We start from the raw sequence: 21,840 nt of genomic DNA on the forward strand, positions 1-21,840 counted from the left end.
GGCATTTGCCATTGGCATTTGGTTGGGTAACTTGGGTTTGGAAATTGGGATTTTGGAAATAATTAACTTGTAATTTTGTAAATGCTAAATTGTAATTTGTATTATGTATTCCTAAATTCTTATTTCCTAATCCTTATTTTTCCATAGGTTTGCAAATTCAAAATTCAAAAACAAACATGCCAAGGAAATTGGATCCTTTCTGGGAATATGGTGACCCTAAAACTCCGAATGATAGACAAAACTTGTATTGCAAGTTGTGTGGAAAGGAGATATTCGGGGGGGGTGTACAGGTTGAAGTTCCACCTTGCACAAATCCCTGGACGTGATGTGGTGCCCTGTCCTAATACAAATGCTGAAATTATCCGAAAAGCCATGAGAGCATTGGGAGAATTAGAGCACTCTAAAGAGGCCAAAGAAGATCTCAAAAGGCAACTAAAAAGGTCAGCTGAAGGAAGTGGGCCAAGTGGCACTGGTTCTACTGCAGCGTCAATCAATCCGGTAGCTGCATCATCATTTTTTGTTCCTCGAACCACACCTGGTGCACAACCAACTATCGGTTCAATGCTAAAAAGAACTGAAAAACAACAAGCTGACAAGTTGATGACAAAATTTCTCCTCTGGAGTGATATTCCTTTCAGCATTGTAAGGAATAATCCATTTTTCCAACCTACTGTTGATGCTATTGCCAGTGTTGGCTCGGGGTACAAAATCCCTTCTCTTCATGATTTCAGAGGCCGGCTTCTTCAAGATGAAAAGCGTGACTGCACCCAAAGATTGGAGGATTTTAGGGCATCGTGGGCACAAACAGGATGCACTGTTATGTCAGATGGTTGGACTGACCAAAAGGGGAGAACCCTTATAAACTTCTTGGTTAGTTGTCCCAAGGGGACTATGTTTATCAAATCTATTGATGCAACTCATCAAATCAAAGATGCAAAAACTTTATGTGATTTGCTGGATGTGTTTATTTTGGAGGTGGGTGCAGAAAATGTTGTCCAAGTCATAACGGACAACGCTGCAAATTATGTTGCTGCTGGTAGAATGCTTATGGACAGGCATCCTACTTTATTTTGGACACCTTGTGCTGCCCATTGTATTGATTTGATGTTAGAGGACATAGGGAAAATTCCCTTTGTCAAAGAGACTGTTGACTCATAAAAAAGCATCACAAAATTTATTTACAATCACACATCTGTGCTTAGCTTGATGAGACAATGTACCAACAACAAAGAGTTGGTGCGCCCCGCCATTACACGGTTTGCGACGAGTTTCATATCTCTTCAATCCCTCTTGAAATCTATGTGGGATTTGAAGAGAATGTTTGTTTTAGAGGAGTGGCGTTCTTCGCCAATGAGCCGCAAACCAGAAGGAGAGGCCGTCTGCAGACTTGTTTCATACCAAGAAGACTTCTGGGCGGGAGTGCAGGAGGTGTGCGCTGTCACTGAACCTTTGGTAAAGGTTCTTCGGTTGGTAGATGGTGAGAAGCCCGCAATGGGCTATTTGTATGAAGCCATGGACAGGGCCAAAGAAGCCATTCGGTCCTACTATGATGACAAGGGAGATGATGGCTTCCAGAGACAACTCCTTCTATGGAACGTCATTGATGAGCGATGGAACAACACACTCCATCGTCCCATTCATGTTGCTGGGCTTTTCCTGAACCCTACATTTTCTTATGCATGTGGGTTTGATTTTGATGTTGAGATCATGGATGGATTATTAACCTGTGTCCAGAAGATGGTGAGAACTCCAGAACAACGTATGGAGATCTCTAAACAAATTGAGACGTATAAGATGTCAGGTGGCACATTTGGCTTTGAGATGGCTATCATTGATAGGACGATCAAAATGCCAGGTATTTTTTAGTTTGTAACTTTGTACTTTGTAACTTTGTTTCAAATTTCATTGTCTCTTCAAATTCCATTTTTTTCTTATGTTTATTTAAAATTTTATTTGTAATTTTGTTGTAGACGCATGGTGGAAGATGTATGGTGGCAGAGTACCCCTTTTGCAAAAGCTTGCCGTACGCATCCTCAGCCAAACATGCAGCTCCTCGGGATGTGAGCGCAATTGGAGTGTATTTGAAAAAATACACAACAAGAAGCGCAATAGGTTAACAACTTAACACTTAAACATTTAAAATATTGCAAATTTCCAAATAAATTTTTGAATTCATTAAACAATATTTTTTTTTATAATATTAATTATTAATTATTATTTCATGAACTTTGTACAGGTTGGAGTCCCGTAGACTTAATGACATGGTCTATGTCTACTACAATCTTCGATTGTGGGTGAGGCAACTAGACAAGACACCTGATATGGATGCCATCTCATTGGATGGGATTGACACCACTGCTGAATGGAGGGTTGAGACCGAGAGGCCTCTCATGGATCCCACTGAGGATTGGTTAGTGCAGGATGAGGGGGAGGAGGAGGGGGAGGAGGAGGAGCAGGAGCAGGAGGAGGAGGAGGAGGAGGAGGAGTTGGAGGAGCAGGAGGAGGAGGTGACACCGCCTACCCGGGCTACCACTAGAGGACGTGGTCTCTGTCTACCTACAGTAGCTGCTACTTCTACAGCTACTTCTTCAGCTTCTAGAGCACGTCAGACTCCACTGCCATTTCCACCACCACAGGCACCAGCATCTTCATCTAGGGGGAAAGGGAAAGCAGTGACATTTTCTCGCAAGAGGGGCAGAGGAAATCAATAGGATTAGAGTCTTAGACTTTCATTTTATTGTATATGACATTATGACATGATGAGATACATTATCATATTTTTTGTTGATATTTTGAGGCTGAGTTGGGACTCAGGACTTACTATTCAGGACATGATTCAATGTTATGTGTGATTTTAGCGCTAGAAATGATATTAAACATCTTATATATTAGTTTTTTTATCATATTTATGTGTCAATGTATTTATTTTATGTTGTAGATGGTTTAGATATTAAAAAAATTGAAAAAAAATGAAAAAAAATGAATATTTTTGTGCCAAACGATTTTTTCCCGATTTTTTCCCGATTTTAACGATTTTTTCCGCTTTTTTCCCGGCGCCGATTAAATCCCGATCGCGCTTTTAACAACATTGATGCTAACCATCCATATTTTTCTAAGTGATTGAGAATGCATGAATATCAAAGATTCTCTCCTATGATTGGAGAAACAGTAGTTTGAATGGAGTAATTAACATTGATCTTAGGCTAATTTCTCATAGTTGTTTCTTAGTTTTGCATGGGGCAGATCTAAGAGGTAACAAATTGGTGCCTTGTTTGGGACATTGCCAATCCTTGGATATTACAACGACAATGGCGAGTTTTTATGTATTGATTTATTTTATTTTGACTCACTTGGTGACTTCATTGGTGTAGTGTTGGGCCATATTGTATAACAAGTGGAAATATTTAAGATTCGATCATACAGAAGGCGTTGTTCCATGCCTTAATGAACCTAGAGATCTATTCCAGAACACAAAGATGGATCACTACCTAACATCATTCCTTGGTGAGTATGTTGTAGAAAGATCATATTCATCATGGATGTTGAATACATATGGTGGGTGCAGAGTAATTTTTCCTTGGTTTATGAGTTCTCGCATTAGAGGGGAGAATATGAAATTATTCTTGAGTTTCATGCTAGATTGGTCTAGGCATTTAATAAAATCGATCCTATTCTGACAAAGACACATCTTGGTTGATTATGCCTTTGCTTTTGATTTGAAGTATCACTTCCCCTTTTGCACTGAAAATATAAGAATTTTATGGCAAACTTTCTTCGCTTCCCTAAGAATGCAAGAATTCCTTGTTACTAAAAAAGAAAATACTAGTGGAAACTTGCATGTGATGAAGTTGTAAGTGATGAAAGGGATGATAATCAGTGTTCCACGGGGACGCGTCCCCCAGGGTCGGGTGCACGCACCCCTCGTACCCGGGACGGGGAGTCTCTTGGGGGTGCATTTCCCCACGCACCCTTTCTGGGAAGTCTTGGGGAGACGCAAGGGGGTGCGTTTCCTCAGTGTGGGAGTCTAGACTCCCCAAAAAAGGGTGCGCCTGGGCATCCCCCTTCAGTGTGGGAGTCTAGACTCCCCAAAAAGGGTGCGTCTGGGCACCCCCCTTCAAAAAGGGTGCGTTTGGGTGTCCCCCTTCAAAAAGGGTGCTTCTGGGTGTCCCCCTTTAAATTTGTCTAATAAGACCCAAATTAAAAATTAAAAATCAAAACAATTAAAAAAATTTAAAATTAAAACTAAATAGAACAAAAAAATATTAAATAACTAAAAGTCTAAAACCTAGGTTCAAACTTTGAGTTATATAAATTTAGTGTTCAAACTTTGAAAATATTCTAGTATGTTTTGCTTTCAATTTAGATTCTAGAATGATGAATGATGAATTTAATTTTTAAATCAATGTAGATTGTAGAATGATGAATGATATGGATCAATGTATTTGAATATTTCATTATTGATTTTTATTTATTTTATCGAATCTCATGGTATGTATGAATAATTCAATAATGAGACTTGAGTATGTCATATGAATGATGTATTTATCAAAATGAATGATGAGGATGGATCAATGATTCAATTGTCTATTTAATATTTTTATTCTTTCATTATTGAACATTGAACAATGAATATGAACTTGAATTATATATATATATAGATAGTAAATTATATACCTCGACGTCTCCCTGCACCCCCAAAATTTCCCTAAAATTTGAGGGTGCTCCCACATGTCCCCCTTGTGCGTCTCCCCGCACCGGAGTCTTGGTGGAACATTGATGGTAATGACTCTTGCTTGGATGATCATGAACCAAATTGCACCACTTGGGATATTGGTAGAGTTCCATGAAGATGAAGATGAAGAACTAAATTACAAGTGGGTTTGATGGTTCCTTCCAGTGATACTGATAAAATTCAAAAGGAGGAGCAAAAAATAAACTATGCAGAATTGAATTAGCAGGAGACTTTATCCTTAGATATCCCCATAGAGATTCAAGAGTAATTTGATTAGATACCATGACAACAGGGGGAACAACTTTTGCTTCAACTAGAAGATGATCTTCCTTACAATTTGCTTGTGATCGTGCATTCAAATTGTGTTTTCCAAGGAGATCCTCTAACTAGTCATGGGTTGGATATTAGGTTTACTCGTGATCCAATTGAGCTGGGGATGATGGAGGTGTTTCTGGAGGTAAATTTGAAAAGTTTTGGCCTTTCTACTTTCTTATTCATCATTGATTATGTACCATGTTCCAAGTTTCAATTGATAGACTTAATTGATTTCTTAAGCAACAAGCATATAAGTTCATCTTTTTATCTTAGGAGAATTCATGATTGGTTGCACTAGAGGCTTGACTATGTTGATCTTTCCCTTATCATTGATCACTTGGCTACATGGTTACATTGGTCATTCGAGGATGTTGATTTATTATGGTAGCTTTGACAAACTTTTAAAATAAGGGTTTTTTGGTCTTTGATTAGAGAAAAAGAAAAAGGAAAAAGAGAAGAAGAAAATGAGGTGAATTTTTGGGCTTTTGTAGATAGTTGTCACCCTTCTATATTGCATTCCTTTTGTAGTCATCCAAGAACAATTTGATTAAATAACATTGCAGCAAGGGAAGAAAATTTTGGCTCAACTAGAAGATGATCTTCCTTAAAATTTGCCCATGATCCTACATTCAGATTTTGTTCTTCAAGGAGATTCTCTAGCTATTCATGGCTTGGATATCATGTTGACTCGTGATCAAATTGAGCTAGGGATGATGGAGGGGTTTGTGGAGGTAGATTTGAAGAGTTTTGGCTCTTCTACTTTCTTCTTGATCATTGGTGAGGTCTGATGTTCTAAGTTTCAATTGACAAATTTGATTTCTTAAGCAGCGAGCACATGAATGCATGCTTTTAGCTTAGGAGATTTCATGATTGGTTGCAGTGGGGGGTTTAGCTATGTTGGTCTTTCACATATCATTGATCTCTTGGCTACATCGTTACATTGGTCATTCGAGTATGTTGATCGATTATGGTAGCTTTGACAAACTTCTATGATAAGAGCATTTTGGTCTTCAAATAAAAAAAGGAAAAAAACTAAAAGATAAGAAGAAAAGGAGGTGGTTTTTTGGGTTTTTGTGGGTAATTGTCACTCTTTTATAGTGTTTCCCTTTTGTTTTTGTTGTCATCATCTTCAAAATTTCATTCTGTTGACTTTTCTTGTCTTATGTCATTCTATAGGTTGCCTTTCTTCACTGATTTTGGTTAATTTTACTTGTTATTCCTAGTTCTTAGTTTTATTGTTTATCCTTATTCTATGTTAGCATATAGATTAGTCTCCTACATAACAACTACCTCGCATGTGTTCAAGTTTGTTATTTTCCTTATTGTCTTTCAATTTTAGCTTATAGTTTGTTATTCGTTAAAGTCAAACCCTTGAGTGTGATGTCATCAATATAGTTAGCGTTGTCTTGATGCTTATGTCTAGGTCAAGCCTGGATGAGGCTGCTGTTGGAAATACTGAGAGGGTGGGGGGAGGGTGAATCAATATTTCTTGGCAATTATCGCTTTTAAATCTTTTTCAAAGCGATAGTTAATCTTCAGTTATTATTATTGTTCTTCTTCAGATAATCATAAACAATAATCAACAATAGACAACACCATACAACAATGCGTAAAGATAAAACAATGGACACAAAGATTTTAGGTGGAAAACCCCCTCTGGGTCGAAAACCACCAAATGATTTTTAGTAATTATCTCCTTCTCTGTTTTAAAATAAAATAATTACATCAAGTTTTCAGCTACAACTGAGTGAGGTGTCAACCCCCTAATTCACAGGCTACAACCTGTAGGACACTACTACACCCTAATACCTATACCTACTGCAACCAGAAGGATGTCCCAACACCTTGTGAGTCAGGGCACTACCTGACGAGTGGCCCAACACTCTGTACACCAATTGTTGTCGCAAGGATGCTTCGCTGCCCTATAATTTATCAACCAGAACTAAAAGGATGCCACAATGCCCTGTGCAGGCCACGACCTACCCTAGCACCACCCTGAAGAGTTCTTAGGCCACATCTCGAAGGTGTCTTCAATCACCTACCTTGCACGACCCTGCCACCCTAATCAATAGGCAGACCACGTTTCACAATTTTCAGACCGGATCCCCCCATGCTTTGAATCAATATAAGGAAATAATAGATAAGAGAATGCTACTCTAGTCAAGATGAATATCCTGTCAAATCCTGCAGTTGCGCTGCTAATCACACTATACAATCCTACTCAAACTGCACAAACCTGCTCAATCCGACCACTACACTATCCAACCACTGATCTCTGCACAATGTTGTTTCACTGATCACTGCCCAAGCTGTACCAAACCAATCAGCCTGTGATGGTCACTGTACCACACTGCTCATGTAAGGATAAGCATCATATGCTCATGAAGCAGTCAACACATCACGCTGCCGCAATGTACCAAATTGCTCATAATGTTGCAAACATCTGACACTGTTATCAGATAATGGCACAAACCCAGATGCCTTAGGTCATCCCAATGACTTGCCCTCAATGCTCTTAAGCTTGGCCCACAAAGGGCTACCAGCATATGTGTAAACATTGTTACTTGTTAAATTATGCAACTAGGGTCAAATTCCTCTGTGGACAACTCATTTGATGGAGATGATGATTGCATTAAATTCCTCTTTTTGAGAAGACCAAAATCGATCTAAAGATCATCAAATTTGGATAAGGGAAAGTGTACTTATGAAGAAACGCCCCATGCACATTTGGATAGGTCGACTCTAATGGTAAATTGGTCACCCTTGATATCTTATAAATACAAGTGACTTCAAGCTCATTTGGACATCACCAAGCATCTTCTTCTTCTCTTCTTCATTGATTGATTCACACAGGTTTGAGGATGGGACGACAAAAGAAGTTTATAAAAGTTTGAAATTACAAGGTCCAAGGCTTGCATCTGTTTTAGGGTTTTTGGGTTACAGTCGCTGGCTTGTCACAGGGAAAATTCGACAACAGTCGCTGACTTGCAGGCTCAAGATAGCGACTGGAAGCCTTCAGACGCTCACACAAGTGCCGTCCTCCATGCCACTGAGAAGTTTGATTGAAATTTGACTGTTGACCGAAGTTGACCGCAGTTAACTGCAGATAAGAAAAGTTGTCTCTGATATATTTTGATACTGGAAACATATTTCTGAATGTTATTGGGTTGTTTTGCTAGATGATATTGCATTGGGCTGATTGTACTCTCTGCTAAACATTTAATGACAATTTAATAGAAGAAAAAATTTAAAGGGTTTTCCCCCTAATGGGGGTTTTCCCTGGTCTTTGACCAAACCTGGTGTCTCTTGTTGATGTGTTGATTGTCTCCTTTGTCTTTGCATTTATTGTTCTATCTTCAATTACTGTTAATGATTGGAAAGACTAACTGTGATTGGAAAGATTGCTAATTGAATTATGGAATTGGGCTAAAGTAATTGATACAACATAGAACAATTTGAAAAAAAAAATTAACACTGCTTAGATAGTCAATGCCCTAGAGCCATCATTAGCCACTGCAGTCACGTATATCACTGCCCAATGAAGCTGTCATAAACCAAAAACAATACCCTTACATAATTGCTGTCATATCAGTCCATCACATCAAGTAGACATGCTACAATTGTTGGAAAATGTAACTAGGTTCGTTCTCCATTAATGTATTTGAGTCATCATGTAATGTACTTGTTAAAAGAATAAAGAAAAGAATTATTATTATTATCATTATGACTTATTAAAGCATGGGTTTCATGCTTGGGTCATCATGTTTTAGGTCAAAGTCCCCTTTGAGCACTTCTAGGATTTATTCTGAGTTAATAGAGTCATTGTATTTTTAAAGAGACCCTTCTTGGGCTTTTGAATCATGTAAGAAGGTTTAGTATTGAGTCAAAATGAATTATGTTGTCTCCACACCAAGTTGGCATTAAGATGATCAAGTCGGCCTCAAGGAAGGCTCTTCGACTTCACCTAAAGACTATAAATGAAGCAATTCGAATTCCATTTGGAAGACATCAACTCAAGCAAGTTCGATATCTCTTCGAAGCTGAGATAAAGTGTGAAGTGAAGGAAGAAAGCAAAAGGAGTGCGAGTTTGGTCTAGGAGAAGGAAGGAAGGAAAATCGAAGTTTTGGTGCATCTCTCTCTCTCTCGTGCCCTAGTTTGGAAGATCGAAGTTCTCTTGTTGATGTCGTTTCCATTCACTGCATGCCGCTGCTGCTAGGAACGAGTATAGGTCGAAGTTGCTATTGTTGGGTGTTGCTGCCTCAGGAAGTTGTATTGGGCCAAGATCGAAGTTTCTAAGTGAAGATCGAAGTCTCCAAAGCAAGGTCAAAGTTGTTGGGTCCAAGAAAGTGCTGCTACTGTTGTTATTGCTGCCAGGTCAAGTAGGATCATCTGCAAAGAAAGAAGAAGGCTGACTTGGTGTGGAGGAAAGTTTGTATCAAGGTCTAGAGTCTTGGAATATCTCAGGAAAACTATTGAAGGAAGAATTACTGACTGGGTTTTCCCTTAGAGAGGGGTTTTTCCCTGACTGTGTGCCTATATCTGGTGTCCATTGATTTATGTGCTATTGCTTTGGTAATTGCTTGATGAACTAAAAGAAAGAAGATATAAAGAAACCTAATAAGAAATCAAGAACATCACAAGTAATTATCAAGTATAAGAAAATCTTTTTGCCTTTCTGATTTTCTAACATGGTATCAGAGCTTTGGTGAAGAAAGAAGAAAAAGGTAGTCTCAAGCACTTGATCAAGGAATCATTCAAAAGGATTATTCAAGGGAAGAAGTCTACTATCTTCAAGGACAATGTCTAACACAATCAAGGGAGAGAACAAACTTGAAGGAGCCTCAAACTACAGGTCTTGGAAGAAGAGGATTGACCTCATTCTTGAAAAGAACAAGGTACTAGACTTGGTCAAAGGAAAAGTAAAGAAGCCTACAGATGACTCTAGTGATGCTGATAAAGTGAAGTTCAAAGAATTAGAATTAGTGGTCATGACTCTAATGGTTGAAGGAATAAAGGACAATGTTGTCCTATTTATAGCCAACATTAATCATGCTCAAGAAATGTGTGAGGCCTTGTCAATGTTATTCACTATTAAGAACATTGGTCAAGTAGCAAGCTTGAAGAATGAACTAAGGACCACAAAGATGACTAAAGAAGACACAATGGCCTCCTTCTTTGTGAAGATAGCAAGAATCAGAGATGATATTTTGGCCATTGATGAAATTGTTCCAGACATAACAGTAAGGCGGGGTAGTTCATCGCCCATCAAGGGTTGTGACATTCATGTGGTTCCTTAACGATGCAAGGGGCACACATAGGGGCCCTAAGAACCAGGGTGATGACCATAATGATTGGGAGTAGAGCTCATGCTTGGCTTTTGTTCACATTGTAAATTTTATTGTCCCAACCATCTTTTGCATTTTGTGGTACATTTCCTGTTGTATGTGGCCATATATTGCTTTTATCTTTCTTTTTAGTTGCATCAACCTCTGGGGCATTGTTCTAGGCCTGACCCCAGATATGGACAAGGGGAGGGGAGGGCTAACACCTTGTGGACCCAATGGACATATGTGGACCCAGAACGGGAAAATGTGAAAAGGGCTTATAGCGAACGATGCGCAGTGATGGTATCAGGAAGTGGGACCAAACAACTAAAATTAAGGTTTCCCATGTAGGGCCACTGCTAAAGCTAGTAGCTAATAAAGGAGATCCCATGGGACTAGGATACAAGATTAACCCCTCAAGCTAAGGTGAGGAAACAAGAGTACAATCCAACCCTTTCTTTCCTCCAAATCCCCCTAGTAATCCATGCCCGAGTGTGCCCAAGAAAAGCAAGCATAAACACCCAATTACATAATGAAGAATCATACCTTCAGTGTTGGATGTTCCACCTTCAAACATACAATCATGATAGATGAGCGAGGGTGCCCAATGGCTAGCTTAGGTGGTGGAGAATGGGTGCCGGAGAATGGTAGCACTTCGACCTATCAGTTGGCTATTCGCTAAAGATAAGGCTATTGAGAAATCTAGGGCATAGAGATTAAGTGATTTTTTTCTATTAGTAACTGCTTGTGAGTGCTTTTTACTTCTTTAGATTAGGATCTTCTTTTACTTAGGTTATTAGTGTTCTTCTTCATCAAACAACTACCAATGCATAAACCATAAAGAGACAAGAGACATAGAATATAGGCTATCAGCCAAGGCCAAAACCTCTCACTCTTTGAGAGGAAAACTCGAACAAATTCTTCTTCTTATAGAGATTCCAATTGACGAATACCAAGACCAAGACCCTTGACCTATTTGACCTCTCTAAGAGTAAGACACCAAGCTTCTTATCTTGCCCTCTTGAGTCAATGATAGTCAACTGCCTGCTCCTTCCTTCTGCTTCGACTTCCTTTCAGATGTCGACTTCCTTTCCTCTGCTTCAGGCCTGCAACTTCTCAACCCTAAATCAGAAACCCTAGCACGTGTAGATGATCGTCCTTTCTACCTTGATTTCCTTTGCTTGAGGTGGAGGATTCCTCTTTGGAAACTTGGCTTGTGTTGCACCTCAATTTTCTCCTAGATTCGACCTTCAAGTATCACAATAGAACCTCGACTTCTTTTGCAGTGGACAACACCCTTTCCTTGCACGTGTGAAGTGGATTATCCTAAAACAGACCCAAAAATAATACCACAGACTTCGCTTTTTCTTTCCTACTCTTCGCTAGTCATGAGACTTCTTCCTCGCACTTCCTATTGCAGACTGTTCCTTGACTGAAATTCTGTCTCAAAAGTGATGCCGAGCAACCCTATATATAGTTGTTTCCCTGTCAAAATATGCTGACTTGAAGAGGGTGAGCTGACATGTCTGTCGGAGGAGATAATTAATTCCACTTTGAAGCCGACTTGAGGTTAATGCTTGTGCTTGGTCTTGGAAGGCTACTTGACATTTTCATTGACTCATATACAAATAGAGTATGCCCAAGAAGGGTCCTTCATACATGACATAGACTCAAATTGACTTGTATGACTAGATGACAAATCCTAAAGGATCACAATGGGAGCCATCACTAAAATTAAAATTCCTTGCTGATGAAACCCATGAGACAAGCATTAATAATAATTTTATTTTTCTTCTTTTCATCAATTACATAAAATCATATTTCCACATGTGATTATGAAGACCAAACCTAGTTACATTTTTCAACACTCCCTCTTAACTAGGGTGGTATTTGTAATGGTACTTGGTCATTCTCAATCTGAAGAATTTCTCATAAGAAGATTCAGATTGGTAGCCCATTTCTTTAGCATCATATCAAACAGCGTTGTCACATAGCAAGGCCTTGACTAATAGCTCTATCTCTTAACGAGATCTGAGCACAATGCTAGCGAGACCAATGATGTATAGACACCCTCATCATTGTCTCTCTCGGAACATACCCCACCCAAGTTCTCAGGGTGTGTTCCACCAGGACTATTCTTATCTTGGATTCCCAGTCCTCAAAGAATATCGGTCCTCTACGACTACTCTTGTCTTGGATGCCCTAACACATCCTCAAAGAGCATTGGATGGAAGATGCTTACCCAATCCTCCATTCTATCTTCCCAAGTGAAGACAAGAATGACGTGTCTATCTCTCCCTTTTAATTAGGGAGGACATATCTATTCCAATAAAGGAATGTACTCATTCTATGGAAGGAATGTACCTAAGCTCCCTCTTGGCTTAGGAATTTCCAAGTTTCTTCCAAGTAAGAAACTTGTTTCTAGGTTCCCTCTTAATTAGGGACCTACAACAACTCCTCAAGTGGAGATGATGGGACAACCAGCTGCTTGAAGAACTCCTCTTCATGATGTCATGAACTTCTTTTCGTTATCTAGGAGTCTTCATGTTTGGGACTTCTACAAGGGCACCGACCATCCGTTACTTTTATCCATGAGTCAGCCATGTCATCATCGGAAAGTGATCCATCAGTCCATATCTGGCCTTCCTTCATACCATGTTGCTTTCTTCATGTCATGTTTACTTTAGGATCTTTGATCCTACTACATGTGCATCGGTGGTGGAATACATCCATAGATCTTCCTTCTACAACCCTGCATAAACCCATCCAGATATTTGTTCAAAAATAAAGGAATGAACATTAAAATCAACATTACCTTTGTGATGGTCTTTCATCATAACATCTTCTAGTTTGCATCAACATCCTGCATACATATCGACACATCTCCCAAAGATATATATTGTCAAGGGTCTCTTTCTTTTTCAGACAACATCAAAGTCTTCATATCTTCCATGAAGATATCCTAGTCAAATCTTCTTGGTTTATCGGATGTTGATTGCCTTTACCATGGTTGCATATCCCACGAACTCTTCCTTCCTTTCTTCACACATTTCATTCCCAGGAGCTTCCAATAAGAGTTCTTCAATTGTAGTGAACCACCTCATACTTCATATGAGGACATATTATGTTGATATCATCTAGTGAATGTGTGACCCATGCATACCTGCATCCCTTTGAGGGAGGAGATCCTTTCTTTCGATCATGCGCTTAGGATAGAGCATGATATTTGCAACCATATGACATGACTTCCACAATATCAAAAGTAAGCACACATACCTCATTTTTCCTTTGGGTTATCCAGACTTCTTGTAATAGCGTCCTTGATTGAAAGAGCTTCAATCCCTTGATCTGCTTCACTTTTATGTCATCATACCATCATCCCATGAATTCCACAAGTTTGGAATTCTTGATGAAACACTTGCTTTCCCTCTTGATTGGTGAACCTTTCAATGAAGATTCCACCAAAGGATCTTGAGGATCTAAAGTATCTGCATTAGTAGATGTTTCCATTTGACAGATGTATGATGAACCTTGTACTAGATGACCTTGCCACTTGTGTTTTCAGTGAGATTCCCAAGAGCTATCCTTGACTTCCATAGATTCTGACTGTCTTTCATGCTTCTCTATGATGATGTCCCGAGCTCTTGCTTTCAATGCTTCTATGATGCCTGGATGCATCCCATTATTTTATTTAGTGAATCATGATAATCATATCTTAGAAGACTTAGGAACTTGAAAAGAACTTATGTGAGAAAGAATATCTCAATAGTGGAGATCTATCACTTCCTCCTTCTTGAATTTCTTCTTTTTTAGCTTCCTCCACTTCCTTGGTGATGTGGGCTTCTTCTCTTCCTATTTTGTTATTGTCCTTCTTGAGCTTAGGACAATCTCTCCTATAGTGCCCATATTCTTGACACCCATAACATTGTATTTTAGCCATGTTCTTCTTCTTTTTTTGAGGACCAAACTTTCCAAATTGTCCCTTTCTTTTTGTCATTGCAGCATAAGCTTGATTTTGCTCACCTTCTCCCACATCAGATTTGGCCTTTAGTCTAGATTCTTCAATTTTGCACAGTGACCATAGATCCTGGAATGGAGTAGCTTCTTTCTTCCCATAAATACTTGAAGTAAAGTTACCCCACTCCTTTGGTAGTGCATTTAATACAACTGTAGTCATTTCTCTATCAGACATGACTTCTCCCAGATCTTGTAGTTGATCCCGGATCTCAGATATCCTCATAAAGTATGAGGCTATTCCATCTTCCCTTGACATCTTCAACTTGTAGAGTTATTTTCTTAAAGAGATGACTTCTCCAATAGTGCTTACGAAATACAACTCTACTAGTTTGTCATAGATTTCTTTTGAAGTTTCGAGTTTAGATACATATGGGATGAGGGGATCCTTGATGGATTCTATGAGAATCCTTTGAGCCCTAACTTCTGCTTCCATATACTTGGCAAGAGCTTGAGCATCTTCTTTTCTTGGTTTAGTGATAGAACCTTTGACATGTTCCATCACCTCATTTTCAATGAGATTCAGATCTGTCCTTTTCTTCCATGAAAGATAGTTTGAAGCCCCAACCAATTTGTTGCTTTCCTTGCAAAAAGACATTTTGATAGATTCAAATGTGGACATAAATATACTTACTTGATACGATGCTCCTTCTTGCTGCTTCCTTGATGTTGATGATTTAGAGGATATAAAACTTCTCCTTGATGAAGGTAGTTTTCTTCAAGAATGATCCTTGATCCCACAGAGAGTGAGATGACACCGCTTTTTGATCTAGCTTCCTTTGGATGTTTAGTCTTCAAAACACTTTAACTTGAGTAGATGTAGGGTTTTGGCCTTCTTCCTCTTGATGATGATCCCAATACTTCTTTGATCTAGGGTTATGATGCTTCTTTTGACTTCAAGATGATCTTTGCTTTGATGCCTTCCTTGAGATTTGATCCTTGAGTGTCCCTTGATAAGATGCCCTTCCTTGACTTAGTCACCTTAGCTCTGATACCATGTTGAGAAATCTAGGGCATAGAGATTAAGTGATTTCTCTTCTATTAGTAACTTCTTGTGAGTGCTTTTTACTTCTTTAGATTAAGATCTTCTTTTACTTAGGCTATTAGTGTTCTTCTTCATCAAATAACTACCAATGCATAAACCATAAAGAGACAAGAGACAAAATATAGGCTATCATCCAGGGTCAAAACCTCTCACTCTTTGAGAGGAAAACCCGAAAAAATTATTCTTCTTATAGAGATTCTAATTGACGAATACCATGACCAAGACCCTTGACCTATTTGACCTCTCCAAGACCAAGACACCAAGCTTCTTATCTTGCCCTCTTGAGTCAATGATAGTCATCTACCTTCTCCTTCCTTCTACTTCGACTTCCTTTCAGATCTCGACTTTCCTCTGCTTCAGGCCCACAACTCCTCACAACTCCTCGGCCCTAAATCAGAAACCCTAGTACGTGTAGATGATTGTCCTTTCTACCTTGATTTCCTTCGCTTGAGGTGGAGGATTCCTCTTTGGCAACTCGTCTTGTGTTGCACCTCAATTTTCTCCTAGAGCTGACCTTCAAGTATCACAGTAGAGCCTCGACTTCTTCTGCAATGGACATCATCGTTTCCTTGCTTGTATGAAGTGGATTATCCTAAAACAGACCTAAAAATAATACCACAAACTTTGGTTTTCTTTCCTACTCTTTGCTAGTCATGAGACTTGTTCCTTGCACTTCCTATTGCAGATTGTTCCTTGACTAAAATTCTATATCAGAAGTGATACCGAGAAGCCCTATATATAGTTTCTTACTTGTCAAAATAAGCCGACTTGAAGAGGGTGAGCCAACATGTCTGTTGGAGGAGATAATTAATTCCACTTTGAAGCCGACTTGACGTTAATACTCGTTCTTGGTCTTGAAGGCTACTGGACATTTTCATTGACCCATATACAAATATAATATGCCCAAGAAGGGTCCTTCATACATGACATAGACTCAAATTGACTTGTATGACTAGATGACAAATCCTAAAGGTTCACAATGGGAGCCATCACTAAAAATAAAATTCCTTGCTCATGAAACCTGTTAGTGTCAGTGTTGTCTGCTTGTAACCAGTGATCAAATATGCTTTTACCAAGTTTGTTAGGGGGCTCAAGGTCAAATTTTATCATGTCACTAGGTTTTCAGAGTTAAATTTGGTCACTGGCTAGTTTGTCTAGGAATGTCTCTATTCTCTTAAAAAATCTCACATGCCGGTCACTTGTATCACTCATATGAGTGTATCACACTAAAGAGAATGTCTTCATCATATCAGTCATCATCATCACCATTTCACTTAGTTTAATGTCTTCATTAGGTCATTAGGGTTTCAAGGTCCATCTTCATTCCATGCATAAATCCGGCATTGGATGAGTTGTGATAAGCAACTCTTTGCAATAAGTTTTTATGAAATTTCATGAGTGCTTCATAGTTACAATCTTAAGGTTCCAAAAGGAAGAAGTTTCACTATTCAAAAAGATAAGGAGAAGTTCAGATTTCAGGTCTCCAAAGTGGCCAAGGCTAAAAAGGTGAAAGTCATGTTTTGAAAAGGTATGTGGGGCCCATTTTTATTCAAAAGATCTTATTGTGCCTATTGGAAAAGTATGCGCCATTGGAAAAGTATGCGCCATTGATGAAGGTTGTAATGAAAATTTTCACCTGTGAAGGAAGATTTTCCAGATTGTATGCATACCACATTAGGCTGCTAATGCATTTCACAGCTCTAAAACCTCTCAACATGTGTAATTATTTATGTAGAAGCCTTATCAAAATGTCTGAGAAGGTACAAATGAAAGGCAAAGAACATCATCCTAGTCTTTTTCATCACAACTTGATAAAGATTGTAGTTCTCCATCAGTTAGCAGAAAGGAACATGACATGGGATTCATTCATAGAAATAGCTTTGCAGTGGCATGAAACTACTTTTTCAGGTCATCATCAAGACACATCAACAAAGCAGATGGAGGTAGGATCATCAAGCAAGTCTATGGAGGTTCCCAAGGCACCTAAACCTGAGGTGACCAAAATTTATTAGAGAGGAAAAAGGCTTGTGTTTACTTCTCAAGTTGAGAAAAGGGCCAAGACTTCTACATCAACAAAACAGGGATGACATGTACCAGATGAAGTCCTAATTGAACATGATTTTGAATTGGTGGACTTGGAAGCAACATATGAACCTTCAAACATGCAACAGATTATCAAAGAGAAGGATTCTCAAATCAAAGAGCTCATGGACAATATGGCAAGAGCAAGGTTCGTCATTTCCTTCCTTGAGCAAGAAAACAGTCAGCTTAAGGCCAAACTGCGCATCATGGAGAAAGAACAATCCAAGGTGCTGCAACAAGGAGGCGAAGGTAAAGTAGTGTTGGAGCGTGGTGAACATGATGAATAGGAAAAACAGGTTGAAAAGAAGAAGCCAAGGACAAAGGGTCTCAAAAGGGCATTGAAGAAAGAAAAAGAAAAATAACAAAACCTACTGAATGAAGACTTAGACATAGAAGACAGAATTGCCTTGGAGATCAGTGAAGATAGAGAGTATTGGCTAAGTAAAGTCAATGACCACTTAGAACAACTTCTTGACAAAGCCAATAGGGATAATCAACTATTGAGGCACATGGCCCATCATTATCATACCAAAAACATGATTTGCAACATTAAGCTCACGCAGTGGAAAAACAAGCTAAAGGAAACCCTAAAGGATAAAAATGAGAGGGATAACTTGGAGATGCTTGCTAAAGCATCCCTAAGAGCATAACATACCTCATTTTGCACTCCATGACCAATTTTGAAAGTTCTATGAACATTTTTGGTTTTCTGACAATTTTGGTGCCAAATTCAGAAATTGGGCTAGTCACAGAGCGTTGCGCTTTCTCCTCAGGGCTCTAAATGAAAAGTGGCTTACATTTTTGGAAAGATGATGACCTCCTCTCAAAACTCATTTCATCAGATTTCTCAGACAAGGCTCAGTTTTTGAGAAAAAGGAGAAAAAGGGGTCAAAAATCATCATTCTGCCACTTTTTTTGACAGGTGCTGCACTTCTGGAGACACCTTGGGAGAAAGAGTTTTTGGAGGACTTCCCATGGGTCATTTTAAAAAATTCAAGGTGTTCTGGAAACTAGACAGGCAAGGCTAGTTGACCGTTCTCTTAGATTTCAATTTGGACTTCAAGAGGCATCTAAAAGTGGCCTCAAAGTTGGCACTACGCTTCTGCAAATTTTTGAGTTTTTATTTAAAAAATTCACTGTGTAATTTCCTAGTTTTTTTAGTTTGACTTGGTCAAAGTTAAACTCATGGTGTAACTTCAGCAGTTCGAAGTTAAGATGATGTAATCATGAATAATTAGACATGATAGATTGTTTTTATGGTTAATTAGACCTCATAAAGGAAGCAAAACTCAAAACAAAGTCTAAGAGAAGAGTTTGTGTTTGACCTTCTCACTCTCACTTGTTGGTTGAGAGAATCTTGGAAACAATTCTACCACTTAGGAATGAATCTTGGAAACAGTTCTACCACTTAGGAATTCGAATCCTGAAGGTGGGGAAGCTGTTTGATTGAGTGTATATGTATCATTTCTTATTCAGAGAGAAGGGTTGGACTTTTGTGGAGAGACTAGTACCTTATGGTTTCATACAGCTAATCAAGGAGCAGCTGCACTATTTTTTAGGAATACTTGTTCAATGAGTTTGTGGTGTTATTTTCCTTTCATATCAGTTTCTTATTGATGAAATCATCTCTCTTTACATGCTTTGCTTTCTTCTTATGGTTTTCCTTACAGTCATATAGGCAAAATTCTTAGATTTCAAAGCTCTGTTTATGTGGAAAATCATGTTTGTGTTTCTCTTCTTCTAGATTAATGAATTCATGCTAATACATGCTCATTATGATTTCTTAAACTCTCAGACCTATACTACATTGACTAAATCTTAAGTTCACCACAACACATTGTTATCTAGCTCCTCTTTATGCCTGTTACTGCACACTTGATACCTTGACCTAATTGCCTGCTCTCATCCCTAGTCCAACAAACCTAAAAAACCCTACATTTTCAAATACTCAAACAAGACTTATACATCTAGCCTAAAATCCATTTCTTTTCCAGTTATTCATTGACAAATCCTTAGAGAGATCCCTCTCTGGTTTAGTAGGGCTAGCTACTGAACTGAAAGTGGTTCGAGGTTACCTCTTTCGATCTCCTCCTCAGCCTGGGACATTGTAGAGGATAACAAAACCCATGAGACAAGCATTAATAATAATTTTGTTTTTCGTCTTTTCATCAATTACAAAAAATCATATTTCCACATGTCATTATGAAGACCGAACCTAATTACATCTCTCAACAAAGGCTAAGAGAAAATTTCTCATATAGGGGTTACCTATTGGTGGTGGTTAACAAGTGTCATTCAAGATACAAAGTATCTCATTCTAAATGCTTTGGATTTGGTGATTGCAAACAACTTTGTCCACTTACAGTGCACGAAGATAGCAAATTCACAGAAGAGCAGCTTTTGAGCTTGGGATCCAAGTGCCATTCAAAAGGTTGAGTTCTGTCTGATCAAATGCAAGGAAGACGAGGCTTCATTTATGGGCTCTTTCTATCAAGATAGAATCTGAGTGTTTCTGTTTTTGTGTCTGCCCAATTCTCCTTGATTGAGCTCGTCTGCATACTGAAATCCGAAGCGCATCTAAGACTCTCTAAACTAGACATTTGCAGCCCTAAGAAGTGCGAACTAGGAATAGTTAAACAACGAAGTATACAAGGCGTGAGACAACTCTGGTGTTTGAAGTTTTGTGATGATAATTATCCTATTCCCTTCCTGCAATTGCACAGACATCATTACAAAGATCTGATATTGCTAAGTAGTTACGACATTTCATGTCTATGATTGTGTTTGCTGCAATCGATGTCCTTGATCTTTATGGTGTTGACAGAAGTATTGATGTGATGAAATGCTATATGTTGAGTCAAAGCGTTAGAGTTTGATGAAGTCTGGTCTGAACAATAGAAGTTTCATTTATGCCCTTCTTAAGTTCATTACATATCTGAGTGATCAAGCGATTCTGTAGCAGACAGGACACTTCCAATATTTGTCTTCAGCATCTGTTTGATTATCATTACAGACCTAACAAAGAAGTTCAAATCTATTCAAGATCATACAACACCTAAGGCTTGATCTCCATAACTTTATGCACACAATCTAGGGTTTGGTCCAGCAATTGTCATATAAGTTCGGCCCTTCATCATCATATTCTTCTCTATTTCAGAAATATGTTTTGAACAGAACTCACGCCCTTGCTCACATGTACAGATCTTGATAAGTATTAAGAACTAATGTGTTGACCTTGTCACTTGATCAAATTTTATAAGTCTGTAGAAGAATGGTTGATTCAGTATTTGATGCATGCTTAAGACAGACCAGTTAGGGCTTTTCAGATCTATATTGATCTGTGATTACACACTGGATCTGATGGATTGACAATGAACCCTTGTGTTTGAACAAGCAGCCTGATCTATTATAAGACATTCTCTATCTGCAAAGGCTCGTCCGTCTGATTACTGTTTTACATCAGAAGCACAACATCAAGATAAAGGTGCAAATCGTTGAGCATTTCATCATTATCAGCATCAGTTGAAGTTACCTGGAAGTTTATTTTGCAGGCTCAAGGTTTGACAAATACAAATTTTGTTTTGTCAGTGAAGTTGTTGCAATGTTCTCATGATGACAGTAATATGGATATAAGGCAGACATGACAGTGAGTCTATTGTATAGCAGTCACTATAAACTTGACTTGAAGACCGTGTCATTGGGACATGACAAGGCAGTGACCATTTATGAAAGTAACCTTGTTGACTGTGTTGAGTGAGAAACAGTGACCTTGTTGATAATATAACAGTGAATCAACAACATTGGAGCATGACAGTAAACTATATGGCAGTGTGACAGTAACCTCATAAGGCAGTTATTTTTGACTCTGACTTTGGCATTGTGTTTGTGACTTGAAAATATTTTGCAGTGAACTACAAGACAATGAGATCGTAGTTTTAATCTGAAGATAGTGCTTGAGATCCTGTGCAGAGACAAACAAGTTGTTGGAGGTAGATGGTGACAGTAATGTCTGTCTCTTGTTGAATGCAGTAACAGCATGTGGCAGCAGGAGAGGCAGCAGGAGTGGCAACAGTGGCAGTAGTGGTTGTGGGCAACAGTGATTGGTTGACTTGTTGATTGTAAGGGAGGCTGAAGACTTCTGCTGCTCTGCATACTTGATCTGCCAACTCCTTCAGACTTGGGGAGCGTTATGCTTCCGTCCAGCTCAACTGGTAAAGCTAGTATGTAAACCATACATAATGCAAAGCGTCTGTTGAGACAAATCACTTGTACAATGTGTTTATGATGTGATAATGTTTTTATGTTTTGGTTTATGCTCTGAATAATTA

General features: G+C 38.7%; 2 protein-coding genes across 2 annotated transcripts in view; both read left to right on the top strand.

Moving 5' to 3' along the window:
• Positions 1-21,840, top strand: part of LOC149152198 (smr (Small MutS Related) domain-containing protein) — a 254,098-nt gene that overhangs the window by 226,836 nt on the left and 5,422 nt on the right. The gene's annotated exons all lie outside the window — the stretch shown is intronic.
• On the top strand, positions 1,616-21,612 carry LOC149152199 (uncharacterized). The gene is made up of 3 exons (XM_089439248.1): positions 1,616-2,112; positions 2,237-2,604; positions 21,482-21,612. Exons 1-3 carry the CDS (start codon positions 1,985-1,987, stop codon positions 21,610-21,612), a joined length of 627 nt encoding a protein of 208 aa, XP_089295374.1. The 5' UTR covers positions 1,616-1,984.

This window comes from Pinus tabuliformis, chromosome 9 (genome assembly GCF_031772625.1).
Source record: "Pinus tabuliformis cultivar Carrire ecotype Pingquan chromosome 9, CPIR1, whole genome shotgun sequence".
NCBI lineage: Eukaryota > Viridiplantae > Streptophyta > Pinopsida > Pinales > Pinaceae > Pinus > Pinus tabuliformis.

Excerpts from the sequence above, each read along its gene's own strand:
- LOC149152199 (XM_089439248.1), top strand. The coding sequence starts at position 1,985 with ATGTATGGTGGCAGAGTACCCCTTTTGCAAAAGCTTGCCGTACGCATC. Across the intron at positions 2,113-2,236 it reads CACAACAAGAAGCGCAATAG|GTTGGAGTCCCGTAGACTTA; the intron begins GTTAACAACTTA and ends AACTTTGTACAG. Across the intron at positions 2,605-21,481 it reads TTCTTCAGCTTCTAGAGCAC|AGACAAACAAGTTGTTGGAG; the intron begins GTCAGACTCCAC and ends GATCCTGTGCAG.